General features: G+C 45.9%; 4 protein-coding genes across 6 annotated transcripts; 3 read left to right on the top strand and 1 right to left on the bottom strand.

The window, feature by feature from the left end:
- The first annotated feature begins 1,037 nt into the window (after positions 1 to 1,037).
- tom1 (target of myb1 membrane trafficking protein) lies at positions 1,038 to 8,350 on the top strand. 3 transcript variants are annotated; one of them, XM_034540023.1, is made up of 15 exons: positions 1,038 to 1,279; positions 2,110 to 2,194; positions 2,304 to 2,382; positions 2,471 to 2,620; positions 2,734 to 2,868; positions 2,982 to 3,116; positions 3,304 to 3,420; positions 3,630 to 3,760; positions 3,868 to 3,910; positions 3,995 to 4,115; positions 4,197 to 4,260; positions 4,991 to 5,060; positions 5,945 to 6,007; positions 7,001 to 7,040; positions 7,593 to 8,350. In XM_034540023.1, the coding sequence occupies exons 1-15, from the start codon at positions 1,228 to 1,230 to the stop codon at positions 7,685 to 7,687; spliced, it is 1,380 nt and encodes a 459-aa protein (XP_034395914.1). In that variant the 5' UTR covers positions 1,038 to 1,227; the 3' UTR covers positions 7,688 to 8,350. The 3 variants fall into 3 exon arrangements, with proteins under 3 accessions (XP_034395914.1, XP_034395913.1, XP_034395915.1); XM_034540022.1 differs by having other exon boundaries at positions 1,040 to 1,279; positions 3,627 to 3,760; XM_034540024.1 differs by lacking the exon at positions 2,982 to 3,116 and having other exon boundaries at positions 1,042 to 1,279; positions 3,627 to 3,760.
- A 310-nt stretch (positions 8,351 to 8,660) lies between these two features.
- On the top strand, positions 8,661 to 13,780 carry gcat (glycine C-acetyltransferase). The gene is made up of 9 exons (XM_034539910.1): positions 8,661 to 9,015; positions 9,340 to 9,470; positions 10,474 to 10,575; positions 10,677 to 10,823; positions 11,604 to 11,758; positions 12,187 to 12,269; positions 12,498 to 12,669; positions 12,945 to 13,066; positions 13,491 to 13,780. Exons 1-9 carry the CDS (start codon positions 8,793 to 8,795, stop codon positions 13,640 to 13,642), a joined length of 1,287 nt encoding a protein of 428 aa, XP_034395801.1. The 5' UTR covers positions 8,661 to 8,792; the 3' UTR covers positions 13,643 to 13,780.
- A 1,581-nt stretch (positions 13,781 to 15,361) lies between these two features.
- mcm5 (minichromosome maintenance complex component 5) lies at positions 15,362 to 21,287 on the top strand. The gene is made up of 16 exons (XM_034539805.1): positions 15,362 to 15,684; positions 16,074 to 16,200; positions 16,312 to 16,440; positions 16,545 to 16,717; positions 16,845 to 17,000; positions 17,134 to 17,303; positions 17,418 to 17,589; positions 17,680 to 17,791; positions 17,879 to 18,022; positions 18,110 to 18,175; positions 18,267 to 18,443; positions 18,543 to 18,655; positions 18,759 to 18,887; positions 19,004 to 19,146; positions 19,316 to 19,443; positions 20,919 to 21,287. The coding sequence occupies exons 1-16, from the start codon at positions 15,512 to 15,514 to the stop codon at positions 21,018 to 21,020; spliced, it is 2,214 nt and encodes a 737-aa protein (XP_034395696.1). The 5' UTR covers positions 15,362 to 15,511; the 3' UTR covers positions 21,021 to 21,287.
- A 5-nt stretch (positions 21,288 to 21,292) lies between these two features.
- Positions 21,293 to 22,812, bottom strand: hmox1a (heme oxygenase 1a). The gene is made up of 5 exons (XM_034539807.1): positions 22,594 to 22,812; positions 22,365 to 22,476; positions 22,038 to 22,253; positions 21,683 to 21,955; positions 21,293 to 21,552 (listed from the first exon to the last, which is right to left on the bottom strand). The coding sequence occupies exons 1-5, from the start codon at positions 22,641 to 22,643 to the stop codon at positions 21,388 to 21,390; spliced, it is 816 nt and encodes a 271-aa protein (XP_034395698.1). The 5' UTR covers positions 22,644 to 22,812; the 3' UTR covers positions 21,293 to 21,387.
- Positions 22,813 to 22,822: the final 10 nt, after the last annotated feature.

Below are 22,822 nucleotides of genomic sequence, written 5' to 3'. Positions count from 1 at the left end.
ATCCTACATTCCCCATAATGCAACTAGATAGTTTCTTTCATTGTGATGTCATGCAGTAGCGCTATTGTGGAGTACCTTTAGCATTACATGTACATTCACACAGTATATGTTTTTTTTAAATCCTCTTGTCCAACATTATGGAAGAGTATCCTTTAACCCTCATGCTGTGTTTACCGTCCTCAAGGCCCAGGGCCCCAGGGCCCCAGGGCCCCGTAAACGCATTGTTTTATAATCTTTTATAACCTTTTCTGATTTCATGAGAATTACTCAGAAACATGATTTTGAACCGATGACGTGTCAGAAGTCCACGACAGGAAATTGTGCGTTACTTCCGTTTGCGGTCGCAGAGACAACACACTGTAACATATTTGACTGTATACGTTTACATTACTGGCGACTAGTTGCACTACTTTCACAGCCAGTTACTTAGACATATTTCCAGTAAATTATAGTAAAATGACAGCTGTATAATGTGACTTCACACTCATGGCATCAAATGACTGTGATTTAGAAGTATGTTGCTTTAGTATTACAGTATTGAACTGTGTTTTTACAGTAAAACACCTCAGATTATTATAGAAGTATGCTGTTGTACAATTACAGTAGTCATCCCACAACGCCTCACGAAGTTGAATAAAACACATCTTTATATGGTTTATAGACATTATTGATTATGACAGGTCTTTTTACACAGCACGACACCTCCTAAAACCCAAATAAGGCTATTTAGGAATATCTGTTATTTTACCCCTATTGTTTATAAGAGGTATGGTTGATGCATGTGACAAATATAACACAACATGTGTTTTGTGTAACAATGCTCATTCTCTCAAATGTTAATACTTTTCTATACCGTATTTTTAATAAGGACAGTTAGTATTAAGACAAATGTCTGTGTCCATCTTGGTATACAGGCTATAGTTTCGCACGTGACCACCTGTGTTAAAGTCTTCATGGTAACGAACGGATGACATCACCTGCACAGCTAAAGCGGAAGAACAGTGTGTTGTCATTTTGATATGAAGACAGGAGGCACTTCCCAGGAGCACCCGGACGAGAGCGGGCTGCTGTCACTTTAAAGCGTGACGCAGTTCAACTGGTGCCCCACTTTGTTGTGTGCGCCGCCGTCGCCGCCGAGGCAGCAGCAGTCTGCGGGAGCGAGCGGGGCTTGACGCTGCGTACGGCTCTGCCAGGGGGACGTCGGTGCTTCGCTGGGCCCTCACCAACATGGAGTTTTTAATGGGGAATCCGTTCAGCACGGCGGTGGGACAGCGAATCGGTGAGCAGTGTTTACAACCTTTCCGCAAATCGTTACATTGTATCAAACCGAATTCTTTAGTCGGGCTCAGTCACCTTTTACCGGGAGTCATTCCGCCGCCCGGCACGCGCATCTCCGTCGAGCCGCTTCTACCCTTTTTAATCACGGCCCGCGTTGTTTAAAATAAAAACATTGCGCCAGCTAACGCGTGTATAATGTCAATGCAGTGATATGGTGAAAATAAGGTAAATGTATTAAGGCTAACAAGAGGAGCCGCGGGTTGCGGGGTTGAGTGACGCGTCCGCTAAAGCAATGGTTTGACAGAGGCGGGATTTAGATGCTGCGGGGCTCAACTTGATTGGTTGTTTTTTGTGTCTGTTTTTCACCTGCCAATAGCTGGGCAGGACAAAAAGTGAGCCACAGCCTCCTGACCCAAATTAGATGCACGTTCAACTGTAGCTTAATGTTTGCACATATGTGTTCAGTTACCGATGGAGATTAGAAAACGAAGATATAAGCAGATGTTATGATAGTAAAGACAGTATTATTCATTGTACATTTGTAAACACATTAAATATACATCTGTCATTATTATACAAATCAGAAAAAAACACTACTCCATCAACTGCTATGCGTTAGAATTGCTATGCAATGAATACATTTCTATTAAATACAGAGAAAAATGTACTAAGCATTCATGAAATCATCTTATTAATAATCAATAATATATATATATATATATATATATATATATATATATATATATATATATATATATGTATACACAATACATTTTAGTCTGCCGTTTTATATTATTCAACATTGCATTTTTAATTTTGTATTCTTTGCAGAGAGTGCGACCAGCTCCAGCATGCCATCAGAAGACTGGGCCCTCAACATGGAGATCTGCGACATGATCAACAGCTCGGAAGAAGGGTGTGTGTGTGTGTGTGGCGGGGAGGGGTGTTGTTATGTCAACATCAGGAACAAACAAGTTCTCTGGAGGTTATATGCCTTTGACTGTTAAACATTCTCTGATTTACAGACCTAAAGATGCGGTCAGAGCCTTAAAGAAAAGGATTGTGGGGAACAGGAACTTCAAGGAGGTCATGCTGGCGCTCACTGTGAGTGTTGCTCCCTCTTCGCCCTCATGTTCAGTTTGTGTTTACACCCGGTTTGAGTTCTAGCTATTGCGTTCCCTCCCTGTGTTAGATCCTGGAGACATGCGTGAAGAACTGCGGCTACAAGTTTCACGTCCTGGTGACCACGCGGGATTTTGTGGAGGGGGTTCTCGTCCGGTCGATCATCCCAAAAAACAACCCTCCCTTAGTCCTGCATGACAGAGTGCTCAGCATTATCCAGGTGAAGAGGGAAAAAAAGCCACATTACATGTTTGGTAGCATGTTGTAATCAGTCTTGGTGTGTTCACATTGCTCTCATTATCTTATGGTAATTTGTGGTTGTCTCTCGTCAAGGCGTGGGCTGATGCGTTCCGTAGCTCGCCCGACCTGACGGGCGTGGTGTCCGTGTACGAAGACCTGCGGAGGAAGGGACTTGAGTTCCCCATGACGGAGCTGGACGGCTACACGCCCGTCCAAGCCCCCCAAAAGGTACAAGCATGGCTACTGCACTCACTCGCTGATTTTCGGGTGCTACCTGTCATCTCCTTGGTCTTTTTTTTCTTCCTTTTCTTGCGGGTCATTTCTGTGCATTTGCTCACCAGCTTTCGCCTGGGAATGGGCCTGCTGTCACTACTCTGCCCGCCGTGCTCCTCTCTTCCAAACTTCCACTAATCCCACCGCTGACTTCCGAGCTAAAACTGGCCCTGGAGGGAAACAATGCCTTCACTCCCAGACAGGTGATGGCCTTGCTGCGCTAGAGATGGATGTGTGTGTTTTTTTTTTTAAGAGTTTCAATTGCATTGTTTTCCTAGAAATCACCGGATCTTTTGCTGTTTCACAACTCCTTTTTATGTCCTGCAGCACTTATGAAATCAATATATGCCTGTAGATGTGCGTATTCAGGAAATATCATTGATCTCCCAGATAAAACAGCTGAAGACGGAGCTAGGAGTGGTGCGAAGCAACCTGACTATGATGTCAGACATGATGACTCAGCTGGATCCTGTCACGGTGAAACAAGCAGACATGGAGCTGCTGGAGGTAAATAAAAAACACAGACACACACACACTTTTTTTGTGTGTGTGTGTGTTTTAATGATGTGATGTATTCTGTGCAACTCATTTCCTTCCAGTCATGTTGAGTAACAGTGCCTTTCCCTTAACTGATCTCCTACTTTATATATTTTGTGTCGCATCTTCCTCCGTCAAACCCCGCCCACACATTTTTTGTCTGATTGTGTCATTAGCAGTTATACACAGTATGTAAGGAAATGCAAGACAGGATTGTAAAGGTGGTCCCCAGACTCAGTGAGGAGAAGCTGATCGAAGAGTTGCTGGCAGCTAACGATGAGATGAATAGCGCCTTTACCCGCTACCACAGGTTGACTCTATTGCACTTACTCGTTAAGAAAATAAGAGGATTGTAGTCTTTCAACAGGTTGTATTTCACCATTTAACGATATGATTTGGGGGGTTTTGTGTTCACAGGTTTGGAAGACAAATACCAAACGGTCAAAGCACAGCGGAGAAGGTAAACAACATGTCGGTCAAATTTGAATTGGTGGTTTTTCTCACTCGGGGATGAGTCATGGACTTTCCCTTTTTGTCCGTCCAGAGTCACACTTACGTCAACCTGACGGACTTCGATTTGACGCCTGAGTCCGTCAGCCAATCAGGGGTCAGCTCACTCAGCATGTCAAAAGCTGACAGTTTTTCCAGTCAGATGGCAAAACTTAGTAAGTACTCCAGTCGTGTATGTATGAACATGACCTACGTACTGCACATGTTCAGTTAACTTCTCACTGTTCCTCTTGCAGGTACAAGTGAATCGGAAGACACGTTATCACAGAATATAAAGGTCTCAACTCGACAAATGCCAAGGTACAGAAAGACTATCAGCCATAAGACCTTGAAGATGTACACAGCAAACACAAGTTGCAAAAGTTGTATTTTTGGTTTTAAGTAAAAATAGTTATTCCCAATGAGAGTAAGTTACATGGAAAAAGTTTATGAAAACGTGTGAAAAAGTGCAATTCTAAGTGTATGTAATGTTACAGTTTTGAATAGGTAGTCAAAAGTAATGAATACAAATGGAATAGTTAACGTTAGCTATATGCTACATATTTAAACAGTTAACTAAAGATATTGAATACGTATTTCAATAGTTAGCCAAAAGTAATCAATATATATATTTTAAGTAATGGATAAATGGTTAAAGTCCAGCTTCTACAGTGAAAGTTGACATTAATATCCAATATATGATTGATAGTGTTAAATAGCACCAGTTTGTCATGGTGGTGTCGATAAAGGATGGGTTCATCTGAGGGGTACATTAGATAAAATGTTTGGCAACCACTATACTTAAGTGGAGGCATAAAGTGTGAATATCAAAGCAAATTCTGCTGATCTTTTATATCAATATTTTACAAATACAATCTTACAGAGAAGTCATGGAGCTCTTTCTCGAGCAAAATTCTCTGGGATTGCCATTCGCAAATATGTCTCTTTGTTTTGGAATTTAATTCCGACTCATTCCCTCAAATGTGTTTTGTGTTGCCTGACATCCTTATCGTGCATGGCGGTTAACCAAAATGCAAATCTTGTGTTTCAGTGAGCAGAGTGAAGTGGCAGCGGACGGCCTGGCTCAGGCCCTGGACAGCCGACTATGCAACGCTGTCGCGGTAAGCAAAAGGGCCGGGACTTTTATCTTGTCTGCCATATGACCTTTGATGTGGAAATAATCAGTGTGGAAATTTGTTTATTTGGCTTTGGAAACTATTCTAGCTTTTGTAGTGAAAACCCCAAAAAACAATGGATCGCACTGTCGTCCTCACATTTGACACAAACATCAAGTTGAACCCTGAGGTTGACGAGCCCGCTGTATAGATCTGCATGATATTGTGCACAACGTCTAAGCTGTGTTATGCATATTGGGGAGGAGAGAGGAGATTTTTGGGAATGGCGGGGGGGGGGGTCTGAGTTTCAGTTCAAGAACTACTTGGCTTGTAAAAAGTGCCTCGGTTGAGTCAATAAATGTGTGTACTTTTTGTCTCTGTAACTGCTTTCCTTCTAAATGAACTCTGTCTGTGCGTGAAGGACGACAGCCCCGCCTCCACCCGCAGCTCCTCACCCAAGTTAGATTGGATGATTAAAAGGGGAATGGTGCGTCCGTGTCCGGCTTTCACATTGATTCACCCTTCCGCACCCTCTTGTCACTTTGTTTTGTCATGAGGTTGCCTTTTTATTTTGTTGCTGTGGTCTGGATTGCTGTTTGGATCTCTTTTTTTATGATTTGGGTGGTTGAGCTGAAACCCAAATGGTTTGCATGTTTTTATATGTAGTGAAGCCAACGCAAGATGTTTTTTTTGGAGTTCCGCCCATCAGAAAGCATGACGTGTAGTGTCCTGATATGCTACATCGTTGTCATACCTGTCATGGTTTGGTTCCCAAGGTGTGGTTGTCACTTTGTATTTTTGGTTTGGTAGTTTTAGTTTCATCTTCATGAAGCTAAACCAGCGGCTCATATTTTTCTGCTCTGACCTTCCTGTTGTGCTTTCTTTCTCAGATTCCTATCAACCAGTCCACTGTAATGGATGACATTGAGAAATGGTTAGAGTTGGATGATGAGGTAAATTACTGAATTTCCTACATTCTCCAATCAATACGTAGATAATATATATTGTCGTTATCAGTGGAACTGGGCTTCAGCTGGCTCCAGCAATGTAACGCATCCCTTCACACAATGACATTGCTCCCCTTTTACATTACATTACATGTCATTTAGCTGACGCTTTTATCCAAAGCTACTTACAATAAGTGCATTAAACCATGAGTACAAACTCAGAACAACAAGAATCGAGAAAGTACAATTTCTTCAATAAAGTTCAACTACAAAGTGCTATCAGTAAGAGCCATTTAAGTGCTGCTAAAGTGTTAAACTACAAAGTGCTATCAGTAAGAGCCATTTAAGTGCTGCTAAAGTGCTACTACAGCGCTACCTTCTCTATTCAAGGTATAGTCGAAAAAGATGTGTTTTTAGTTTGCGACGGAAGGTGTAGAGACTTTCTGCTGTCCTGATGTCAATGGGGAGCTCATTCCACCAATGAGGAGCCAGGACAGCAAACAGTCGTGACTTTGTTGAGTGTTTAGCTCGCAGTGATGGAGCTACGAGCCGATTGGCAGAAGTCGAGCGAAGAGAACGAGCTGGGGTGTACGGTTTGACCATGTCTGGGCTCCAGCTGGCTCCAACAATGTAACACATCCCTTCATGCAATGATATTGCTCCCTTTTGAATCTTCCTTAACAGAGAAATATGCACGAACATTAATGGTTTGAACGAGTGGCATTTTAACAACGTAACAGCCCAACAGAATGAATCATGACCAGTCACATGACCCACAGAGCAGCGCATCGCCCATTGGAACTAAATGGAACCTTTTCCTGCAATGGAATCCACAAAATCACACAGAATATATTCTCTAATGATTGAATTCAGATTGACAGAAAACAGATTTATTAAAAACAACACATGCAAAAGTAACCAACTAGGCTGCTGCAGAAGTATACAGGATAGCAGCTTTTCTTCTATCTATCCATAATATATTTTCTGTTTGTGACACAGTATGATGACTTTGAAGATTCAGACGGCGTGACCAGTGAAGGTGAGGATGCTCACAATTTATCCTTTTCTTAAATTTTGTATTTATTTTATTTTTGAACAGGCCTATTTCATCATCCATTCATTTCCTTTGGCACCCGTGTACACCTGCAGTAACTGCGCGGTCATTCTATGTTCAGCTCTCTGTACATTTGGTGTGTCATATATCATAATGTACGTATCATAAACGTTTTTAATGGGGCAAATTATAATTTTGTGCTGAATTGACTGTTTCAACAAATCGGACTCGCGTCTGCTGCTAAATACTTGGCATTTGACCCGTAGGTGGCACTATAGTCTTCCCGGGGCACTGGGTGCCACATACCACCTCTCCTCAGACCTATTCAGCACAAGAGCTCAACACGGCTATGCAGTTTTTTTTTAAAGACTGCTGCCATATTTGACTTCTTATGTAACAGGAAAGGATTAAGTAACTCTGTAATGAATTAGTTCCGGGTTAGTTTGACCCGGTACTACTGCTCTAAAACAGTACTTCTGTATCACGGTGGATCTCTGAAGTGTTCTCTAATTTCATCCTGCCTCTCTCCCTCTGCAGAGTTTGACAAGTTTTTGGCAGGAAGAGCAAAAGCAGCCGAGCGCCTTCCGTCGGTGAGAGCGTCCTCGCAGGACACCAACCACTCCGAGTCTTAAGCTACGCTTGGAACCCGCCAAACTGACGGCAGTCATGAAGCTCCCGCGCCCTCAGCTGAGAAAGGGACATTTCTTCCCGGTGAATGGGTTGAAGGGCACATTTGACTTGGGAAACACTACCCATATCTATGGTAACTGCTCTTTACTGAGCAGCAAGCGTGTGTCGTTTTTGTTTGTTTTTTTACTGATAAAAAAAAAAATGTGTTTGTTTTATGAAGGGGCTGAGGTTTTTACTTGACATTGTTATGAGGGTTTGTCCATGTGTGGAATGCAAACATTTGCACATTTTATATAGTTACATTCCTGCTGTTAAGAGGGGGTATTGTTACAGAAGATAACTTTTGCAACATAGATTATGTATTATATTGCTGTTCTATATATAAATATATATATATATTGTTAAACATGATTACAGAAAGCGCCCCTGTAAGTAGCAAACACTGTTAGCTTGTATGTAAGAGAAAGCTCGGCTGTTGCATAATTAAATAATTGGATGATTCACATCCTTATTGATGTAGTAGAATATCAAGGAAAACTGGAATGATGGTTGTTGTAGTTTTTCTTCTTTTTTACATCCAACATTCCCTTGTGAAGATGTTTTACTTGAAGTTTAACAGGAAGTCATGACAAATTGTCATATTAAACGTAAACTATTAACTGGAAGTCTGGCTGTTCTTATTTATCATGCTAAAGTGCCCATGTGCAGTTATGAGGACACTGCACATCTTGTTTTTAATTCCTGTATGTTGTTGGTACAATCCCATGTTAAACAATGTTGTGATTGTTTAGCTTTCATACACATCCGTCACACTGCAGTTGATAATGCAGAACACCGTATGGGCGTTACAAGTTGTGTTGACAAAAGAAAGAACTAGAAGGGAACATGTGGCTGCCATAGTAGAGTCTGAAACCTGATTGGACAGAACAAACCAACTTCGCAAGTGCCCTGGCCTCTGATTGGCCCGCCACACATACGCCTCCCTCCTGTGACGTGACACGGCCACGTTTCGCCGCGTCCGGGTTCTCAACAAGTTCTGCCCTTTCCCGCAACGTGTGACAGCTGCTTTCTTTTTTTTTTTTTAAACACACACACGGCACCGCGGTCATGTATCTTGGAAAAGTTGCCCGGAGTTTGGCGAGACCGGTCGGCGGCGCCCTGCGGCCCTCGGCCCGGGCTCTCAACCGGAGCTACTCCGCTGTCGCGGAAGCCAGAGCGGTGCTGGAGAGCGAGCTGGACGGCATCCGATCCGCGGGGACGTGGAAATCGGAGAGGATCATCACGTCGAGGCAGGGACCTCGAATCAACGTGGACGGCAGCAGCAGCAGCGGTGAGTGGTGGCAGTTTACACGACTGTGCATACAACGTGTATGTTCATGTAACGACGCGGTCGCAATGTGACCCGATTGTCGTCGAACGCACCGCTAGGAGGACAAACACAGACATAGCTGACGTTATTTGCTGAGTGCTGTGTATTCATTGGGCGCTCTGCCTCTACGTTAGTTGACTGGAGGACACAATCAGCGAGGCGTTATACACTTCCATAGCAGCGTATCTCTATTCAGTTTGCACTTGTTGTTGTTGTGTTTTACTCATCTGAGACCTTCTGATCAAAGAGGTTTCCTGTTTCCCATCTAAACTCTTTATCTCTCAGGCATATTGAATTTCTGCGCCAACAACTACCTCGGACTGTCCAGTCACCCGGAGGTGGTGCAGGCCGGGATCGATGCTCTGAAGACGCACGGTGCTGGACTGAGCTCCGTCAGATTCATCTGTGGCACACAGGTACGAGGCCCGATTGGCCACTCAAATCATGCACCTTGCCAATTGGGTCGGGTAGGTGGAGGGTTCATACCTGCAAACGTGTCACCTTTCGGCGAAATTCGGGGTTTTGAAATCAAAATATGCCATCCACGTGGATCGTGGAGATCCGAAGAGTTTTTGTTTTCGGGGGGGCGGTCATGTCACCTGGCCGGTGTGCGAGATTAACTGTTTTTTTTAATTAACTGTTTTTTTGTTTACATCCGTGAGGCAGATGTGTTGTAGGAGTGGCCTCTCAGGACCCACGTCGACTAACTAGGAAATACACATTTTCATCGTTTAGCCTCTTTCACGTTTTATGGTATGTTGTTAAAGACTAAACACGGATGACTTTGCGGTAAAATACACGACCTGTTCGGGAGGCTGTGGTTGGTTCATACGCCGAGGACACGGAGCGAGGACGAGAGTAAAGGACAAAGTAGGTGGCTCTGTTGATGCCTGTTCAATATACTACCAACTTCAATAAATACTTGACAAAACGCTCTTATTGTCAGTCTTATATGTATGTCATACTTCGTTATCTGACGTCAAGTCAATTTGAGACCACTTTACGCTTCATACAGTGTGTAAATGAAACATGCAGACCGTAGTTTACGCCCAGCTCCACCGCCGCTGTCCGCTGACTGTTCACTGTCATTGTGTTCCGATAATCACCCACATTGAATAACTACACACAGGAGTTAGTGGTGTCTAGAAACATGACGGTGGAGCAGCTTGCTGCAGCATTCAGTTAGAATTTCATCAGCATTAACCACCGTTATCCATCGTCATGTTGAATGTATCCTTTAATGCTGCCAGGCGCGTTGACTGCACAACATGTCGTCAAGTGCCGGAGCTTTTGCGAAGAGTTTTCATTAATATCTTGCTGTAGGCTAATACTAATATTACCCCCCCCCCTGTCACCCTTTTCACCCCTCATGAGTTTGCAGGTCTGAGGGTTAAAGGGTTCGCCCTGTGTGTTTTGTAGGATCTGCACAAGAATCTGGAGCAGAAGCTGGCGCAGTTTCACGAGAGGGAGGACTGCATCCTCTACGCCAGCTGCTTTGATGCCAACGCTGGACTGTTTGAGGTACGCCACGCTTCACGGGGGGGAAGGGCTCCTGCGTTAAGGAACGAGCTCTCCTAATTGTGATGAGTGAAGTATCCCTTTGCTCTCGTACGCACACGCAGGTTCTGTTGGGACCAGAGGACGCAGTGCTGTCTGATGAGCTAAACCATGCCTCCATCATCGACGGGATCCGACTGTGTCGAGCAAAGAGGCTGCGCTACAAACACATGGACCTCGAGAACCTGGAGACCAAGCTCAAAGAGTCTCAGGTGTGTGTGTGTGTGTGTGTCCGTCCATACTGACTGTTTGCTTGGGGCGTGTTTGCGAAAAATCCAAATAGATATAATTGTCATAAGTATTGACCGCATTATAGATGTGTTCATAAATCATGATTTGCACCGTAGTACATTTCTAAAACATAATATAAATGTAAGCTTTTCTTTTGCTTACCGGAGATAATGACAATCAAAACAATGGAGTTTGATTGCTAAGTGTCATGTACACTGAAACGGTATATTCATAAAAATCCATTATGGGCAGTCATTCTTTCACTGTGCGTTGGGTGCAAATCGCCACCAGAGGGGGACATAACTCCTTTTAGAGTGGCTCTAGAATCCACCTGCAAGCCAAGCCACCAACTCATGGAGCTGTGGTTACTTTAATAACCAAGCTACAGCTGATAAAATATGCTTGCAACTGTTTCAACTGGCCAAAAATCTCTGGGCGTTGCCAAAAATTTAGAAGACCGGTTTGGTCTGTCTCTGTAACAAGCTGCACAGTGTGCCCTTTGAGTGTCTATAACATTTTCCAGTGTAAAGCAACCATGCTTGCTACCTCCCAAATCCTCGCCAACATTCACTGGAGGGTGGAGGGCTTTTAATTATTTAGAAATAAGACATGTCAACAATCGTATTAAATCACCACCGCACATACAATATTACGGATCTATTCAGACGAGGTTGACACGGGTCCGGCTCATTAAAGCCAAATTCCTGAGGTGATGGGATCAGGATGACGGTGTTGATTCAGGCTCCGTTTTGTCCTCCCAGTCCTCTCGCATGCGCCTGGTCGTGACGGACGGAGTCTTCTCGATGGACGGAGACGTGGCCCCGTTATCGCAAATCTGTGACCTGGCCGAACAGTACGGAGCCATGGTGTTTGTAGACGAATGCCACGCCACCGGATTCCTGGGGCCCCGAGGCAGGTGGGTAAGATCCTGATTAACGCAAACAAATAATAAAAACTCAAAAGGTGCATTTCTTTTTAGAATGCTGCGTGTCCGATCATGTAAAGACAGTTTCAAGGGGACCTGAGTGCCATGTTAGCTGTTCAACATTGGACTTCATTCCCTTTTTAAGCATATACAATCAGAACATGTTGAATAATGCTGCTTTATTTCAGCAGGATAGGATGTACTGTCTCTTTTAAATAGCACCTGATACAATAACATCACGTATTTCATATGAGAAAAACATATTGGGAGTTAAATGTCTTGGATGTGGATGAAAGTGTTCGTTAAACATAATAAAAACCTCCAGCTTCACTGATGTGACATTGAGTTTGTAGAAGGACGAGTCTAGACGTCTGACTATCGGTGTGAAAGCTAATGGTGTTCCTCCCGTTGATTCGCAGAGGAACGGACGAGCTCCTGGGCGTGATGGACAGAGTGGACATCATTAACTCCACCCTGGGGAAAGCACTGGGAGGAGCAGCTGGTGCGTCTCTCCCCCCCCCGCCCCTGTTGCTTATGCTAAGCTAACCGCCATATATTTTTCATACGTACAGTAGATTTGTGTCAACCTTAATATCTAACGTTCCACCAGAAAACAAACTTAACAAGCTAATTTCCCCAAAAATGGCACGCTGTTCCTTCAACAAAGTTGAATGTTCCCTTCTCCGTTTTATACGTTTTGTCGTCGTCCCCCCACCCCCCTCCCCGCTAGGTGGCTACACAGTCGGCCCCAAGCCCCTCATCGACCTGCTGAGGCAGCGCTCGCGGCCGTACCTGTTCTCCAACTCCCTCCCCCCTCCGGTGGTGGGTTGTGCCACCCGGGCTGTGGAGCTGCTGCTGGCCTCCAATGAGATTTCACAGAGCATGGTGGCCAAAACCATGAGGTGAGAGGGGGGAGGGGGGGCTATAGGCCCTCTGGCGAAAACAGTTACGCCTCTCTTGAAACATGTGTTTCATATTTGCTTTGGGAGCTGACGGTGTAAATAATAAAAATTTGCCACAAAAGGCACAATAGAAATAATGGATGAATTTGACTGGTGAGTATGTTTGTTTAAATGTTCTACAGATCAAGTAGGCCACGATAATTGTGTATTAGAAATCTGATATTGCTGACGATGCTTCTGTAGAATAATATATTCTGTTCTGGCTGTCCGTCCAGATTCAGGAACAAGATGACGCAGGCTGGCTTCACCATCTCCGGCTTGGCTCACCCCATCTGCCCCGTGATGCTGGGCGACGCCCGGCTGGCCTCCATGATGTCCGACGACATGCTGAAGCTCGGTGAGGCACCAGTGGAAACCACTGGGACGCCACTGGGAACAAAGAGTTGCTCACAGTCACGAAAAAACCTGAGACATTCCAAAGAATTGTGACGTTCTCTAAGAACTTTCTCCTTTACGGTTTATGACGAGATCTTTTACCTCAAGTATTTTCATTAACTCTTTCATATTTCTGCTACCTCTTATGTCTTTCCACCATTTTCTCCTCTACTTAAGAATCCCGTTAAAAAGTCCCCTTCCCTTCTTCAAGAGCTTTCCTAAGGGCTGAGATGCTTTGTAAAAAAAAAAGTTTTGATCTTTTGCCAGGATCTTGTATTAACTGTTAAAAGGGAGAAATTCATAGAAAAGAAGAAAACAATAATGTAGTTCATGTTCTCGGGTGCTATTATGAGTTTTTTTTTAACATGTTCTCTCGCCCTCCACAGGGGTGTACGTGATCGGATTCTCCTTCCCCGTCGTACCAAAGGGCAAGGCCAGGATCCGCGTGCAGATTTCCGCCGCCCACACGGACGAAGACATCGACCACTGTGTGGACGCCTTCATCCAGACGGGCAGGAAGCACGGAGTCGTCTCTTGAGCGCAGGAAGCAGGAGGAACCCCGGCGACGCGCTCGATCGTGCTGCCGGTTGCTCGCTGGAAGTATTAGTTACATTTGTAGGTCAACGGATGTTATTGTTGCCTTTGCTGAGCAGAATAAAGCACTTTTCCTAACGTGTGCAGGTGGGTTTATTTGGGGTTGTCATTGTCGGTTCAACAGATCGTGGGTTTGAGGACAGAATCATGAGGACAGAAACACACATTTTGAGTCCTATGAAGATGCAAGGGCTTGATCAATGCTGCTCGCAGCTGCAATTATTATTATTATTATTATTATTAGTCACATTTCTACTCTGATACTGATTTTACTATCAATATTATTGTATTACCTCCACTATTGCTGGTTTTATTATAATGCCACAAGCAGCCACTCGTGGACATATTCCTTCGCTCAGCAGAGGAAGACGGTAGCTTGAAGCTGGCTGTCCAGATGAGAAATTGTCATTCTGCTGTTCATTGATGAGCTGTAGTCCTGACTGCTGTGAGAGCAAAGCATGCTGGGAGAACAGCTACTCAGATTCTCTGGTTTATACAGAAAATGTAAGCAGACAACCTAACTGACTTCTATCAAAGAGTTGGCGGTTTTCTAAGCAGCAGAAGAGACGACCTTGAAAGAAGACAGGAGTGTGTTATTATCATTCAGTTTGTGTGCGATGTTACAGGAATAAATACGTCTCATCTGTAACCTACTTAAGTTTTATACTGAATATAAATATGTCTTTGTGTTATCAGTCACTAACATCTGAGAGCCTGAAGGCAGCATAGGGCTCTCTGTGTGTGTGTGTGTGTGCGCGTGTGGAAATAATCTTTGAATGAAGCAGAACTCTTGATGAACATGAACTGGATTCATGACAAACTGGAAGCTGTTAGTTCTTGTTTGTCCCACAAGACCTGGACACATCGTCACGCACGTTGGAACGGGTGCTGCGCTCATCCTTCAGAACCAAAGAAGAATAGGAGCTCTTTGTTTGATGCTTTCCAGTGAGAGGATGAAGTTATGTTGTTGTTGGTTTCTTTTAATTTGTTTTCATCCCTAACATGAAGGAAATTGAACAGTTTATGGTTTCTCAGGTTATAATCAATCTCGGTTTTTGACTTTACAGCGAAACAGAAAACATGTATATTTATTTTTAGGGAAAATATTCAGATGTATTTGGAGTTTGTCCAATATGCAAGATACACATATAAACATATTCACTAAACGTACCAGTTAAAGTACATTATCCTTTCTCCTAACACGAGGACCCCTTGACTCTCATATGGTAACCTAGTGTAAGAAAACGTGTGGAGGGGGCTTACATTTCATTTTGAGAAATCTTGAGACATTGGTCTTAGAGGAAAGCGTTGTATCATACAACGTCTTACAGGTCATCTGTAGCTATAACCGCACCATCTGTCATCCAACATAAGAAAAGAAAACAGCCTCTAAAACTGACAGAAACTGACGAAACAAACGTGTGTTTTTGTCCAACTGTGGTCGCACTTTAATGTCGTGTTCGTTCTTCTTGCTGATGCTCGCCATGCTTCCTCCTCCTCCTCCTCCTCCTCCTGTTGTAATTTTCGCGCCACCAGTCCTCGCAAACCCCGCCCTTCCCACGGAAGACGCCGCTCCGCAGAGACGCTTCGACCAATAGCAACGGGCGGTCACGGTTTCCATCCAATCAGAGCGGAGCCGAGGGGCGTTGCGAAACGCGACGCGCGGGAAAACAGAGAGTGGAAGGAGTTTCAGTGTCTGGCCGCACGCGCACTGAGCAGCGTCGTCTCTGGCAGTTTACAGCCATCTTGGGGTTTTTTGTCTTTTAATTAAGAAAACAAATAGTCACCGTGTTGTCCAGCGACCTGCTTCAGTATGTCTGGCTTTGACGACCCGGGAGTTTACTACAGCGACAACTTCGGAGGTGGAGACGGACACGGCGGGGATGAAGGCGGACTGAAGAAGACCCAGATCAAGAAACGGTTCCGTGAGTTCCTCCGGCAGTTCCGAGTGGGCACCGACCGCACGGGCTTCACGTATAAATACCGGTGAGTCCATGAAAAGAGGAGGGGGACTGTATGGAGGTTATTGAGGTGAATGACGCGTATTGGCTACCCTGAGAACAGTTACAACCGGATAGGGATCGATAACGTTAAGCAATATAACCTGCCGGTGGATTAACTCCAATATTAAAGGGACAGTCACCCAATTAACATCTGGACTGCTCAATCCCCTTGATTCAAAGTGTGGAGCCTGTGAGCAGTGGAAGGAAGCAGAGGATTGTGGGAAATATATCTAGCAAGGGCAAAAGTTGGAATATCTAAATCCGTCTCACAGGACCGGTCCATCACCCAACTGCACCTGTTTAACCAATCTGGCATTCAAAATGCCAGATAAGATAACGTTTTGTCTAATTGCCGTGCGTTTTCTAAATCAGAGATGAGCTGAAGAGACACTACACCCTGGGGGAGTACTGGGTGGAGGTGGAGATGGAGGACCTTTCCAGTTTTGACGAGGAACTGTCAGACTGTCTCTACAAGGTGCCCTCTGAGAACCTGCCCATGGTGAGTTCAAAGTGATGAGACCTTGCAAATCTTTCGGCGAGCTACTTTCAAGCAGCCTTTTGTTTTGCCACGATTGCTCTCCTCTTTACCGATTTGGTCTTAATTTTCCAGCTGGAGGAAGCTGCGAAGGAGGTGGCCGACGAGGTGACCCGTCCCCGGCCCTCAGGAGAGGAGACGGTCCAGGACATCCAGGTCATGCTGAAGAGCGACGCACACCACGCCTCCATCCGTGGCCTCAAGGTACCCCGCCTGTCTCCTCGTTTGTGTCTTGTGTGTCTCAGTTATTGGCGGCCACCCCGGATCACACTCTTTTTTTTTTTTTGCCGTTCCCTCTCCCCTTGTAGTCCGAGCAGGTGTCCCGTTTGGTGAAGGTGCATGGCATCATCATCTCGGCCACCGCGGTGAGGGCAAAGGCCACCAAGGTGTGTCTGCAGTGTCGTGGCTGTAGCGCCCTCATCAACAACATCCCCCTGCCCCCGGGCCTGCAGGGCTACGCTCTACCGCGCAAGTGCAATAAGTGAGTACGACTGTCTGGATCAAGAGCAATGGGAACGTCCGACACAGGACCATTTCTACTCTGTAGAGATGCAGACATTTAGGTTTAATCTATCTCTCTTTTTTTTTTTCTCCCCCCTTTTTCTCAGCGAGAGTACCGGAAGGGTGAAGTGTCCTGTGGACCCCTACTTCATCATTCCAGATCGCTGCATTTGCGTTGACTTCCAGACTCTCCGCCTACAGGAATCCCCGGACGCTGTGCCTCACGGAGAGATGCCCCGGCACCTGCAGCTTTACTGTGATCGGTAAAGAACACGCACGCAAATTACATCAAGGGCGATGTTTAATTATTATTTTTCTTTCTGCTGCTGCACACTCAGAAATGTAAATGTTGGTTCAAGCTTCCCCCCCCCCCCCATCATCTTCCTACTCTTCCAGGTATCTGTGTGACCGTGTGGTCCCAGGCAACAGAGTGACCATCGTGGGCATCTACTCCATCAAGAAGACTGCCCCCGTGAAGGCCAAAGGCAGAGAGAAAAGTGCCGGTGTGGGCATTCGTGCGTCCTACCTGCGAGTGGTTGGCATCCAGGTGGACACGGAGGGAGTAGGTAAAGATGACTTTCTGCAAATCAATCACTAACTGTTTTAAGTGTGATGCGTTAGTGTCTTGCATGTCGGGGGAGAGGTTAGATGTTGTTTTTGTTTTGTTTTTCCCCTTCCAGGACGGGGTGCTACTGGATCCGTCACTCCACAGGAGGAGGAGGAACTGAGAGCGCTGGCTGCCACGCCTAACGTCTACGCCGCTCTGGCACGCTCCGTAGCGCCCTCCATCTACGGCAGTGACGATCTGAAAAGGGCCATCGCCTGTCTGCTGTTCGGGGGTTCAAGAAAGAGGTGAGGCTAACGGATGCACTCCGATTCGGTTGTAGACCCCCTCCCCCTCTGTGTTTTTACTAATGCTTTTCGCTTCCCCCGTCTTTTCAGGCTGCCCGACGGCCTCACTCGTAGGGGGGACATCAACCTGCTGATGCTGGGAGATCCTGGCACGGCCAAGTCCCAGCTGCTCAAGTTTGTGGAGAGGTGCTCGCCTATCGGGGTAGTTATCCTATTCAGTACATCACATTGTTCTGCCTGGCGCGGCGGGTTCACCCACTGATGCCGAGTCTTCGTTGTGCGCCGCCAGGTTTATACCTCGGGGAAAGGCAGCAGTGCCGCAGGTCTAACCGCCTCTGTGCTGAGGGACCCCCACACCCGCGGGTTCATCATGGAGGGAGGGGCCATGGTTCTGGCCGACGGTGGGGTTGTATGCATCGATGAGTTTGACAAGGTAAAAAAAGAAACTTTGTGTAGCAGGTGGAGGATGTTGAACGTTATTTTGTGTCCAAGCATTAAAGACAAAACTACGTTTGTTCAGATGAGAGAAGACGACCGAGTGGCCATCCATGAAGCCATGGAGCAACAGACCATCTCCATCGCCAAGGTACTAACACATTTGTTGTTGTGTTTTTAAAACGCAATATCCTTTTTTAATGTACTGACCGGGTAACCTAACACCTTGTCTTCCCCGCCAGGCCGGCATCACCACCACCCTGAACTCCCGCTGCTCTGTGCTGGCCGCCGCCAACTCTGTGTTTGGCCGCTGGGACGACACGAAGGGGGAGGACAACATCGACTTCATGCCCACCATCCTGTCTCGTTTTGACATGATCTTCATCATCAAAGACCACCACGACCATCAGCGGGACATGGTGAGCAGGCGCGCGCTTTTACTCCCAAAGTTAGCTGCTTGACATACTTGCGAGCAGCGGTAACATTAACCCTCTATTGCGACTCTTGTCTGCCCGCAGACCCTGGCTCGCCACGTGATGAACGTTCACCTCAGCGCCCAGACACAGACGGAGGGCGTCGAAGGCGAGGTCACACTGGCCACCTTCAAGAAATACATTGCCTATGCCAGGACGTGAGTCTCTCCCTCTCTCTCTGGCGACACACACGCTGTAGCTTTTTTAGATTTTAAATGGGCCTAATTCCTATTAAACGGGTTTCTGAATATTTGCTTGCAGTAAGTGTGGCCCTCGGCTCTCTCCCGCGGCCGCCGAGAAGCTGAAAAACCGGTACGTGGTGATGAGGAGCGGAGCAAGAGAGCACGAAAGGGAGTCTGCCAAAAGGCCCTCCATCCCCATCACTGTCAGGTAATTTTGAAGATGCCGTCTTTCGCTTTTGACACGTCAGCGAGGGAACCCGTCGCCCGACTTTTACTCCCATCTTTGATCTCTTCAAGTGAACACTTTTGCGTCTGCTTCCTTAGGCAGCTGGAGGCCGTTGTGCGCATCGCAGAGTCCCTGGCCAAGATGAAGCTGCAGGCTGTGGCTGGAGAGGAAGAGGTGGACGAGGCCCTCAGGCTCTTCCAGGTTTCCACGCTGGACGCCGCACTGTCCGGCAGCCTTTCAGGTGTGTGTGTGTGTGTGTGTGGTACCTGTCGGACATATTTGTTTTTTAAAACTTTGTCCACTGTACAGAGAAACTGAGACTCGGTAAAGCGTGTCTTTTTGACTGAACACATAGCAATAATAGCAGACTTTCCATTCTCAACATCTCTTTGACCCCATGTTGTCACTAGGAGTGGAGGGCTTCACTTCTCAGGAGGACCAGGAAATGATCTCGCGCGTTGAGAAGCAGCTGAAGAGACGCTTCGCTATCGGCTCCCAGGTGTCCGAGCACAGCATCGTGCAAGACTTCACCAAGCAGGTCAGTCTCACTGTGTCATAATGGAGAGAACGGGACCTTTTGTGGTGTTTAGAGACGGTTCAATCATCATACAGAGTGCAATGCAGTCTGAAGGAGTCTGTGATGCTTATATCTTACCGAAGAGAGCAAATGGTGAAGGATTAGTAGAGACATTGGAAGAACGGTGTCTGTTGGTGAGGAAGGCGCACAAGTCACACTTTCAAAGTACTGGCCCAGTGGATATTTTCCATCAGTTTCATGAATTACACCTGTGTTTTCCCTGCAATTACATGTTAAAATGGCTGCTGTGAAAAGGGGTGACGGAGAGCAATTATTTATTTTTTTTTAAATGTAATGGTTTTAAGATGAGATTTAAGTAGCCAGAGAATCCCATGGCGTCACAAACGGTAACCAGCAGGGCTCCATCCGTGGACCTTGATGGTCATGGTTTTAGGGGCCTTTGTTTAGGCAGTCTGTTTCCTCGATGGCTTCTGTGGAGGCAGTGACCTCTGTAGGAGTTACTAGAGTGCTTGTTTGTCAGGTTTGGATGCTGTTGGTCCAAAACTGGAAGCCTTTACTGCTCCTTGGTTTACTGATGAAACGGTAGTTTTTTTGTGTTTCCTGCTAACTGCATGTTTTGTATTCCGGTTCATGATTTGGATGATTCTGGACTCCGTAATAGGAGCATTGCACAGCCTGTTGGGTGTCTGGGTAGATGGACCCAGTTACCTTGCAGGTATTACACTCCTGCTGGAGTAGGTAATGGTTCTCAAGGTTAGAGACTGCAACATGAATGGGAGACCAGACGAGTTAAAAACGATAAACAGACATTTATTTAAAAAAATAACCAACTAGCTTAAACAAATAAGCTGTCAATCGCGGGAGCCACCTATGTCTACAGGTGTTGCCTTGTTGTAGCGGCCTCCAGGCTCAGGCTTGGCTCAACAGCCTGAAAGACAAAACACAAAGCAAACAGGCCCCAGGCCCCTAGTGGAAGGGAGGGGTTGTCACACGGACCAACAGCATTCAAACCAAACCTGACAAACAACCCCCCCCCCCCCCTCATAGTAATTAAATATAAAAAATCAACGTGGAAACCAACAGGCAGAGAGTCGAGCACTCTCTGCCCTTTGGAATTAGTCAAGCAGCGGTGTTTAGTATCGACTGGAGACGGTGGAGGGTTTTAACGGCACGCACAACTGACTGTCCTCAGCATACAAATGGTAAAGGACACGTGATGTTGATCAACCTGGCCGAGAGGCAGCATGTTTATAGAAAATATAAGAGCCAAGAAACCATAACTCAACTGGGCTGTCAAGGAAGTATAGTTGTCCAGAGAGCCTCAAGTGAATCAATGAGTAGGAAAATGACCGTGACACTAGATTTACACATGCATATACACTACAGTGACCTAGAGTTGTTTAAAACAAATGTTTTACTTAATTTTCTTTTTACTTCAGTATCGAGCACTAATCTCTCTGTGCTCCACTTCACAGAAGTATCCGGAGCACGCCATCTACAAAGTGCTCCAGCTGATGTTGAGGAGGGGCGAGATGCAGCACCGCATGCAGAGGAAAGTGCTCTACAGAGTCAAGTAGAGCCGATGTGCTCCAACACATATCCGAGTCATTGTTGATGTAAATAGTTTTGGGTTTGCCTATTCATGCTCCTCTGCATTTCCCACGGGACATCTCAGAATATCCTGTCTCGTTCGTGGTAACCTGTCGGGGGTAGATTCAGTTGCATCTGGATTTTACGGCGGCTACCGTCTGATTACATGTACCAGAACGGGGGGGAAAACTGTCGACCAGATGTTATGAAGTTTCTGCACGATGTGTAAAGAATTAAAGTATTTGAAATCATAACGGGACTCGTTACAAACTTTTTATTCAAGGCGTTAAAAAGACAGTTTCACAGTGTGGGATTGTTGTGTGTGCGCATACAAATAAAAGGTACTGGTAAACTCTAGATGGTGTAGATTCCCAGTCCAATAGTGGCAATAGCCACACACAGTCCCACGGTGTGCATTGTGGATAAATATGGGAACGTTCCAGTTTTGACACCACTGCCTGCTGATTGATCTGCCGTTTCTGTTGCAACACTCAACATTTTCTGCAAGTCATCAAAAACCTGAAAGGAAGAGGCATTAAAAAAAAAAAAAATTACATGTTGACAGATTCAGTTCTCCTTTTGTAAGTTTCTGGATGCTACTGTGGGTCACTGACGTCGCAGTAGATCTGAACCGTGGACTCTCGCTCACCTGGATGTTGAGCTCGAAGGCGGCGACCGCCTCCTGCAGCACCTCCGCCCTCTCCTCCGCGGTCAGCTCGATGCCGTTCATCCGACCCCTGTACAGCTGCTTGAAGCGGTTGGGGCTGGTGACGCCGGGGAAGGAGAAGAAAGAAAGCCCCTCTTGGCCGCTCAGCCCGAGAGACTTCTGGGTGATCTTCCCCAGCACTTGACCTCCCGAAAGGTCGCCGAGGTAGCGCGTATAGGCGTGGGCCACCAGCAGCTCCGGGCTGTCTCTCCCGATCTATTAAAAATAAATAATTTTAAATGCACTGTCAAAACAGTGCTGAACATTAAGAGATATTACTGAGTGCCTCTGCGCTCACCTGTCGTAGTCGCTGTGCATATCCATGCGTGGCTGCAGGAACAACCACCCGTTCTCTCCATTCGGGGCCAAAGAAGTGCTCCAGGTCTCTTTCGAGCGTCTCCAGGCGGGCAAGTTCCTGAGGGAAGTATATCGGGGCGACAGCCGGGTGGGAGGAGTTTCTGGCCAGCTCCTCTTCGAGCGCTTTGTAGATCTCGTAGAGGGAACACAGCAGGACCTGAGACCGGAAACCACGAAGGGGGGGAAAAGGATCTGCTTATCAGGACAATGTAAACATAACTGAATCAAAGAAAAAGAAAGAAGTGACAGCTGGTTGTGTAGAGCTGACCTTGTACTGAGGCAGGGTGATGTGACCCCTCTGGTAACTCAGCATCAGCTGGGTGTTTTCAGCCCTGACATGACTGTCCTTAGTGGCTGCTTTGACCTGCTCTGATAGATCACTGATGACACACACACAACATTTTTTAAAACATCCTGATTTTTATTTATTTTTTACTTTACCAAAAGAAATGTATACAGTTCTTTGTTCAAATTATCTTTAGAATGAACTCTCATACCTGCCAATGTCCCCTGTTTCATTTTTCCTAGCACTCTGCATGGCCTCCATCTGAGCAGACAAGTGATCTGGTTGAATTGGTTAAATTAAACACAACCAATATTAATAATGTATGAAATGCACCGGTCTTCTCTCCTTTAGCCTGGTTGGTCCTCTCGTCAGCTCCGCTGGAAGTAAAAGGTCCAGCGTGTCCTTGCAGCTCTTATACAGCCATGATGGTGCCCAGTTAA

The sequence above is a fragment of the Cyclopterus lumpus genome, chromosome 8, assembly GCF_009769545.1.
Source record: "Cyclopterus lumpus isolate fCycLum1 chromosome 8, fCycLum1.pri, whole genome shotgun sequence".
In the NCBI taxonomy this organism is placed as follows: Eukaryota; Metazoa; Chordata; class Actinopteri; order Perciformes; family Cyclopteridae; genus Cyclopterus; species Cyclopterus lumpus.
Note: the sequence above shows the minus strand (reverse complement) of the source record. Positions and strands in the feature narration are given on the sequence as shown.